The 10,002-nt window shown below is 32.8% G+C and overlaps 1 protein-coding gene and 1 long non-coding RNA gene across 3 annotated transcripts; both read left to right on the plus strand.

Annotated features, from left to right (window-relative positions):
- Nucleotides 1-492: 492 nt before the first annotated feature.
- On the plus strand, nt 493-1,441 carry LOC128211206 (uncharacterized). Of its 2 annotated transcripts, none has more exons than XR_008257235.1 (3): nt 493-616; nt 926-1,024; nt 1,401-1,441. It is a non-coding gene; the product is annotated as an uncharacterized LOC128211206 (long non-coding RNA). The 2 variants fall into 2 exon arrangements; XR_008257236.1 differs by having other exon boundaries at nt 511-616; nt 939-1,024; nt 1,401-1,429.
- A 3,203-nt stretch (nt 1,442-4,644) lies between these two features.
- On the plus strand, nt 4,645-9,412 carry LOC128210483 (zinc finger protein 83-like). Its single transcript, XM_052914832.1, has 3 exons — nt 4,645-4,660; nt 8,092-8,226; nt 8,511-9,412. The coding sequence occupies exons 1-3, from the start codon at nt 4,645-4,647 to the stop codon at nt 9,410-9,412; spliced, it is 1,053 nt and encodes a 350-aa protein (XP_052770792.1).
- The last annotated feature ends 590 nt before the right edge of the window (nt 9,413-10,002 follow it).

Here is a 10,002-nt window from a genome sequence, read left to right on the forward strand (position 1 = left end):
GTTTACTTTAATATTGTAAATTATTGTAGATCATCATAGTTGATGTGTGAACCAGGCCCTGGCGGAGACCAAGTGTTTATTTCGCCAATATATTGTAATAATAATGTAGATGATAATAATTTATGACAGTCATAGATGAATACTATTGAATAAATGAGCTGAATTTTATTAATAACCATGTAATTTTATTTTTTTACAGTTTAAATATGAGTCGTTTAGTTCTCTTCCCCAACCGGATATCCTACAATACAGATATCATAAAGGATTTAAAACCAAATGACCCCCATCCAGGATACAAGCAGAGTTTATTGGTATGTACTAGCAGTTGTAGATTAATTTTAAAGATTGAAGCTTGTACACTGTCATTTCATAGAGTTTGAAACAAATATGATCTGAGCTATCTTCCCTGGCTGAGTTAACATTTGAATATTTTTATAATGTTTAGATTGTTTTAGCAGTTGTTGTGATCACATGACTACAACGTGATCACAGAATGAGAGGGTGCTGCAAGCAGTGCCCTGATTGGCTGGCTAGAGAAAAACTGTGGGTTACAACATACAGAACCAGACAGAACAGACGTATATCTTAGCAGTTACTGTATCAGGTATCATGGATGGTAAGTGCTGCTTAACCTGTGTGTAACTGTTCATTGTATTTGTATTTTAATAAATGCAATACAGTACTCTCCAAGTGTATTTAATCTTGTCCCATGGATGAATGTTACTGATGTACTTGTCCACAATAATACATTCTTAAAAAATAGACCTACACTAATATTAAAACAAGTAATTATAATTTCACTGCCTATTTAAAGAATACATTTTTTATGTACATGTTCTTGTGTGCAGAATAAGTTACTAACTAATGTTACATTGACATGAATGGAAATGAATGTGTGTGTTTTTTGACAACTTATTGCTTTTAGTTGAACAATTCAGGAAGTCCAGCTGTCTGAAAGTCTGAGAAGAAGGTGTTCCTGTATTAACCATATCCATATGGTAATCCTTAGACACAAACAGAACAGGTGAATACATATTCAGTTAAAATGTTCATCAAACTGTTTTTATTTTATTTAAGGAATAGAAAATAGGTAGATATAATACTACTTGAAGTTAATGATTAAAGCATCTTTGGATTCCATGTGTTTGCAATATTTGTGTAAAGATAAAAAAACTTTTTTGTAAAAATTTGAATGATATTACATTGCAAGTCTGGAAATATACTAGTGAAGTATTATTCTTTCACTCTGTCAAAGAGAGAAATCAGTGAAGAAATTTAAAGTAAATCATATTAGATGACTTAACATTTTTTATTACTTAGAATCCAAAACACAACATTGTTGTAGCTAAGCATTTATCAAGAATTTATTTATTCAACTATTCTTTCAATTCATTATTAAGGTACACTATGGAAGTGCAGAACAACTGGGACTCTGGCTGCCTCATAACAGCAACCATTATGTAAACAAATATGTTAAGAAAAAAGAAAACAGGAGTCAAAATATTTCACATTAAACATGATCAGCTATGATGAATTTGATCATTTATACAGATCAGTGACATTCACTTCATTAGCTATATATACTGCACATGAATACAGTTTGTTACCAATCATTAACTATTTTATTTGTTAATTTTTGTATTAAATGTGTCTCTTTATGTTATGTTTATGTTATGGTTAAAGTTTATTAGTTTGAATTTGCCAAAATAAAATGTCTTAATGTGAATGACAGACACACCATTTAGCAGCTTAGTGTTTGAGATGATATTTTGTCAACTGACCCAGCTTCTGTTCAAACCTACTGATTCACTTCATTAAATCAATAACTACTGAATGCTGATTTACCTTAATAAATGTATACCAGATTTGAAAAGTACTGCCATCCCAATGGACAAAATATAGTTTTGAACACTAAGTCTACGTATATCGGGTATCTATTTTATTTAATAAACTGCTTCCAGAATACGATGATCTCATTTTTTTCCCTGTATATTTGAATTATAATTAATCAAATCACCGAGTTAGATACAGACGTTTGAGAATAATTAAGTCACTTCATCCTCCCTCTATTTTGGCTGAAAGAGAAGCTATGTTTTCTTTACAGATTGTTCCATTACATGTATAAACTATAAAAGAAATCGAAATACGATAGAAATTTCTCTGAAGTGAAATATAATGCCTCAATTACTTTAGTACAAAAAGTTTAGGTGGTGAAAGCATCTTAACACCCAACTGTTGACTGCTTTTAACCAGTTTATCAGATGTGTACAAAAGAAGGTTGTTGTTTTTTGTAACAAAAGAAGGTTGTTTTTTTTGTAAAAAGCTTTTCCGACTGCTATGCGCGCTCAGTATTTTATCAATATCGCGAGAAAACTCCGCTCGAATGATGTGATTACTGAAATATAGTGAATATGATGATGAAGTAGATTTTAAAATCTTCCATTTTATCAGCCGAAACACTTCCCAAATATCAAAACCTGATGTCGGGTTGGCAAAGGCGAAACCAATTGTGTCCAATGTAATTATTAATATTTAGAATGATAATCATAAACAATAACACCCTAATTCACTTTTCTAAGTATATCTTAAATCAAATACCCCACAAAATATTCATATTATTCACCTGATTCAGTCTTTACTCTTAAATCAAAATATTTTTGGGCATTCTCTGAAAAAAAGAATTTTTTATTCCAATGCAGAGTGTCCCAGCCTCCTGGGTTTTTCATATTATCTTAAAACCTGTTTGATGATACATCCTTCTCCTAACAAAAGATAATATAAAAAAATCTTATTATTTATTAAATGAACCTCACTCTTCTAAGTTCCAAAATATTGCAGCTGCAATGCATTAAAAACAGTTTATATCACAGGGGTTTCCCTCGTAAAAATAACGAAAAAACACGACTGAGCTTTATACAATTAAATACAAGTCAAGTTAAAACTTACCTGGCTTACAGTAACATTTACTGTGCAACATGATTAGCATAGATGATAGTTTACACATGCTATACTTAGGTGTTTACATATAACATTAACAATGTATCAATATGAACACTTGTAAGCATAGATATGTGCAAATAATGACTAACTTTCAGCATTTAACTGGTCAATCACCGTGATTAACGTCTGAGAACGAAGTTCAGATCCAGGAATCTAGACGATGATGTTGCTCGTGCTCGCGAATTTGTATTACATTGTCAAATTCAAAACATCACATCAGGTTTGTAGTGGTGTATCATCTATGGGTATAATTAATAATGTTATTTATCCATTTACACGATATACTCTCGTTTAAAAGCATTATATAACTTTTTTTTAATCCAGTTAAGTTTATATTGTCGTTTTCCGATTCAGTTGAACTGTCATCCTTGACCTTTTTATTTATTTCACGCTTCGTTAATTTATCAAAGGCTAACAGTCACTGATTTTCGGAAAGAAATTGTTAAAGCGGGCAGAGAGATCCCGGGTCAGCATCGTCACCAGCGACGCCATTTAAAGTTTCAACCAAACCTGCTACGTTACAAACGTTATCATTGGATATGATTTCGTGCACATGCTTATCAATATGCAATTTATAAAGGTTAACTTGAGGTGACCTCTAACGTCATGTCCTCAGATCGTATATAACGTAATGAAATGAAGTGAACGTCACGATATGATTTTAATGAGATTGGCTGGCCACTGGCCTACTGATCAAATCTACTTTTTGACATGACATTCTAATTGATTATTATCAATTATTGCGCCGGGGTTTACAAAATGGGACGTTGGATGTTATACGGTTTCAAACAATGCAAACGAAAATACCACTTTATTTCAATACGTTCATAAGATTGCAACGTGAATGTGATATTAGAAGCAAGCCGAAATATCTTAAAAATTATATAATAAGTGATGAGCCGAGGGGATTAGATAATTATAAACCAATACTTGGAACATAAAATGTGACTAAAAGACGCTGCTTTTATTAACGTTCTACAAATAAAAACAAATCTGCTCATTTAAAATTGGGTTTCACTTAACTGACTTATCACAACAAATAAACTTGCGAAATCAAAGCATACAATGTTCATACATTGTATAATCTAGTACATATGTTTATCACTTAGCTAATTGTATTTAAAATTAGTATATTACATCCCCTTTCCTTAGGTAATGACAGAAACGTACCGATTGTAACCATACAGTTTTGAGCCACTCAAAATATTTGTTTGTATTCGAATTTTATTGCCTGTAAACTGGCTTATGAAAAAAGTAAATTTATCTAGTCGGTGTTAGTTCATACAGGATCTAAATTGGCTCCATAACCAGTGCATTCCTCGGTTTCACTATTATCGACTGACACTTTTTTCACTAAAATCAGACATATGTCACATGTATAATGCGTGCCCATCCAATTGCCTGTTTGTACGCTCTTTTGTTCAGACTATGTTACATGTATAACACTATTTTTTCTAGGATGTAAATCAAATGTATAGCCTATACTAAGGGCTAAAATATAGAATATAGGCCATCATTATTTTTATTTAGAAATTCAGGTTAAGTTTTGCATGAAAGCACACATAGGTTGATATTTCAGCAACTACGTAATATATTGCATTGAGACTTTACCCAATGGTAATCAACCATTCATCCTACTCAAACATGTTAGATAACTCTGGTATGCACTTCATGCAGATAATTGCACTTTATTATTATACTTAGAAATTCTGGTAAAGGTTTTTCATGTAAACGAACATAGGTTTATATCTCAGCACCTACTTGGTGTATTGCATTGAGACTTTAAACTATGGTACACAACCATCCAACCTACTTTTTTAACTATGTAAGATAACTTAATTTTGCATTGAATGCAAAATAATTGCTCTAGAAATTCCGGTTAAGATTTTGCATGTAACCGCATTTAAGTCAATATCTCAGGATATACATCATGTTTTGCATTGAAACTTTGGTAATGTATAACCAACAATCTAATAAATGAAGATAAATAACACTTTTTAATATAACGCAAATAATTTGCTTTTATTATTTGACTTATTATGGTTAAGGTTTGCATGTAAGCACACATTTGTTATAACTCAGAAACTTATTGATGACTTGCAATGAGACTTAATACAAATAGTACTCGACCATCCAAACTACTTAAATAACCAAGAAAGATAACTGTAGTTTGCATTTAATTGATATTATGACCCTTTTCATTCGACATAAGAATTCTGGTTAAGGTTTTGCGTTTAATCACTTTTAAGTCAATATCCCAGGAAAAACATCGTGTATTGTATTGAAATTTTATACAAAGAACCCACCCATTCCCCCTTCCTAATTAATCAAGAAAGATAACTCTTGCATGTTTTCTAATGTGTGCCCCTTTTTGATGCGACTTATAAATTCTGGTTAAGGTTTTGCATGTTAGCACACAACGTACTTAAATGACTAATTTAAATAACTTTATTTCGCAAATAATGGCCCTTTAAACACGTCATATATTGAAATTAAATCTAATCTTTTTCTACAGTGATACATGCTTTTCAATCCTTACACTCTGAATAATTATCACCATGTACAATAGATGCCTTTATGATCACTGTTATGCATATTTGTATGTAAATTATAATCTGAGTTTCAGCAAAAGAAATTGAATATCGGCTTTCAGTAAGTAACACGCATTGTTGTTAAGAACTTAAGTTAAACGACTTCACAGACAGGACGTCAAAATTTGGATCTCCGCCGTATGATAATAATTATATTGGTAAAAAATGATGGACAGATAAGAAGAGTCCGGAAATACCGTTCAGATAACGGACATGTCATATTTATCAATACATAAGCAAATAATTGGATAATAATCGATATTACTTGAAGAGCAATTAAGATATAAATCTGACTTGCGAATCATTGTTGCGAAAATATAATGACTTCCTTAAATGAGAAGGTTTAAGTATATGTAGTTATAAATAACAACTAGACTTGTGTCTGTAGTTTTAAATAAACAGTTAAATGATTGATGCTAGGTCATACTGACTGTGGCAAAGAAAAGTTGTGTTTCATTGAGGATAGATTGTCTTTCACAAGGTACATTATTATTGAAATACCAGCTGTATGTCATCCATTAATTAAAGTTTTCAAGTCGTATACGACCTTTGTTCCATATCATAAGACTCCTCTGAATTGTCTTTAATATTTAAGTGATTATTATGTTCATGTCAAATTCATTTGTGATGACACACCATAATTCGTATGTGATTTTGCTGACACATCATAATCCGTAGGTGAAATTACTGACACATCATAATCCGTAAGTGATTTTTCTAACACATCATAATCCGTAAGTGATTTTTCTGATCGTGTTATAAACTATTGTTTTTTCTATATTCAATTTATTTTTGAATTCACATTTAAATTATGTGGGTGCTTATATTTAAAAAAACCCATCTGAACTTGCATGAATTTATTCTATCTTTTAATGCATATTTGTATTATTCGTTTGATATTTGCACATTTAAAGAAAAAATAAGTTCGTATTAAAATGATTTTGTCAGCAGTCCTTTATGAGTAGTTTGCAGACATTCACGAAATATGTGGCTCATTCCATGGTAAAATTACAAAAAAGCTTGTCAAAACGGTCAGTATGTGAGATTGCTTTAAGACTTTCCCGATTTCGCATTTATGCGATTTCAATTATAATATCTGAAAAGAAATTAAAACATTCAAGTACATTTGATACGAAGGCAATGACCATTGCTTTTTTGTAGTAATTGCTACCTCACTTATACAAATATTTGCATGTTTGTGACGTTTCAAGTGAATTTTCTCAAAACGTTTTGATAAAAACATCGCCGTGAATTCCGTTGCTCACCTTGACATTTTTCATAAAATTTCAGGAAATATTCAACGGCTAAACAATGATAGAAGCGTATTACGTATTGGCATGTATTCATAGCTGTACAATCTGTACGCTGTATAAAGACTTTAAAGGTATAATAGAGGGCGGCAGTTTCTTTGTGTTAGATATATGGGTCCCCATACGGACACGACATGAAATGGTGTGACAATATTGTTGTATGTATCGGTTTGTCCAACGAGTACCAACAAGAGGTGTTCTCAAAAATATATTTGGTACAACTACACCTTATACAAAATATTTCACTTGATGCACAATGTAAATTAAAACAATTTGATGTTATTGATTGTCAATACAATTTAATACGTAAAATGCACTTACCTTAACCGCGATGGCGTAAAATATTTTATGTTTTTATAGCTTCATTCTCATTTCTGTAAAAACATCATTTCATAAAAAGAATTCAAGTATCATCATTTTAGTATTTTCAGATATATTGTACGTACGAGAATAAGACTACACTGATGTATTCAAAATTATTTATTTGACAGGACTTTATATAAATTACTGTCAAAACAAACATATATATAATTTTCAGATTCAAATGGATATGCACGCAGACGAGAAGCCATACATGTATTAGATCAGAAGGGCTGAGTTGTCCCGAAACATTAAAGCGTCATATGGAAGAAAACACATAGGAGAGAAGCATATCACTCTGTGATATGTGATGCTGAATAATCTCTGAAAAAAGTTTGAAAATACACATCAAAAATGCAAACTGGATGACAGCCATACGATTTGAAGATATGCGATGCTGTTGTTTTTTTCTCAGAAACCCTGTTTACAGTCACATATAGGAATACACACAGGAGACGTGTCGTACAGGTTTGGGATATGTGATGCTGCTTTCTTTCAGAATGGTACTTTACAGAGACATATTAGAACAAATACAGAAGAGAAGCCATACAATTGTACGATATGTGTTGCTGCTTTCTCTCAAAAAAGTTATTTACAGTCAAGTATAAGAATACACACAAGCGAGAAGTGTGGAACATGTGAAGTTGCTTTCTCTCGAAAAGATTCTCTCCAGAAACACACTAGAATACACACAGGAGAAAAGCCGTACAAGTGTAAGATATGTGATGCTGCTTTCTCTACGAATAGTATTTTAAAGTCACATATTAGAATACATACAGGAGAGAAACCATACAATTGTACTATATGTAATGCTGCTTTCTCTCGAAAAGATGATTTACAGTCACATATAAGAATACACAGGGGCGAGAAACCTTACAAGTGTGGTACATGTGATGCTGCTTTCTCTCAGAGAGGTCTTCTCAAGCGACACACTAGAATACACACAGGAGAAAAGCCGTACAAGTGTAAGATATGTGAAGCTGCTTTCTCTCGAAAACTTGATTTACACACACATATTATGAAACATACTGGAGAGAAGCCATACAAATGTATGAAATGTGATGCTGCTTTTTATCGAAAAAGTCATTTACAGTCACATATAAGAAAACACACAGGCGAGAAACCTTACAAGTGTGGAAGATGTGATGCTGCTATTTCTCGAAAATATGATTTACAGTCACATATAAGAATACACACAGGCGAGAAACCTTACAAGTGTGGAACATGTGATGCTGCTTTTTCTCAAAAGGTCATTTACAATCACATATAAGAAAACTCACAGGCGAGAAGCCATACAAGTGTGGAAGATGTGATACTGCTTTCTATCTAAAAAGTTGTTTACAGACACATATACGAATACACACAGGCGAGAAACCTTACAAGTGTGGAACATGTAATGCTGCTTTCTCAACAAAACGCTGGTTACAAACGCATATTAGAATACACACAGGAGAAAAGCCGTACAAGTGTGAAATATGTGATGCTGCATTCTTAGTGAAATCAACTTTACAGACACATATAAGAATACACACAGGCGAGAAACCTTACAAGTGTGGAACATGTGATGCTGCCTACTCATCAAAAAGCAGTTTACAAACGCATATTAGAATACACACAGGCGAAAAGCCATACAGGTGTGAAACATGTGATGCTGCTTTATCCACAAAAAATAGTTTACAAGAGCATATTAGAATACACACAGGAGAAAAGCCATACCAGTGTTTTATATGCGATGCTGCATTCTCTGTGAAATCAACTTTACAGAAACATGTCAGAATACACACAGGCGAGAAGTCATACAAGTGTACGACATGTGATGCTGCTTACTCAACGAAACGCAGTTTACAGAGACATATTAGAATACACGCATGCGAAAAGCCGTACAGTTGTACGACATGTGATGCTGCTTTCTCAACAAATCGCAGTTTACAAACGTATATTAGAATACACACAGGCGAAAAGCCATACAAGTGTGAAACATGTGATGCTGCTTTATTAACAAAACGTAGTTTACAAGCGCATATTAGAATACACACAGGCGAAAACTCCTACAAGTGTGAAACATGTGATATTGCTTTATCAACAAAAAGTAGTTTACAGAGACATATTAGGATACACATGCGAAAAGCCGTACAATTAAACGACATGTGATGCTGATTTCTCAACAAAACGCAGTTTAGAAACGCATTTTAGAATACACACAGGCGAGAAGCTATACAAGTGTTAGATATGTGATGTTGCTTTGTCAACAAAACGAGATTTACAGAGGCATTTTAGAATACACACAGGCGAGAGGCCATACAAGTGTGAAACATGTGATGCTGCTTTATCAACAAAACATAGTTAACAGAGGCATTTTAGAATACACACAGACGAGAAGCCAGACAAGTGTTAGATATGAGATGTTGCTTTGTCTGAGCAAAGTCATTTTCAAACTCGTATGAGAGTACACACAGGAGTTAAACCATACAAGTGTGAGTTATGTGATGCTGCATTCTGGTTTATAGTTACATTACAAAACCATATACGAAAACAACATGAATTAAAGAAGTAACAAAATAGAGAATCACTTCTACTATGGGACCTGTCGTGCTTTTTTTCACCGAAAGAGTCATTAACAACTGATTATAAAATACTCCCGGTATTAATAAATCCGTACAAATATGAGATGTGCGTGGTCATTGGGATATGAGACTCTGATATTCGACAAAAGTTCAATGACTTGTTTTAGTCATCGAGGC

Source organism: Mya arenaria, chromosome 12 (genome assembly GCF_026914265.1).
Source record: "Mya arenaria isolate MELC-2E11 chromosome 12, ASM2691426v1".
NCBI lineage: Eukaryota > Metazoa > Mollusca > Bivalvia > Myida > Myidae > Mya > Mya arenaria.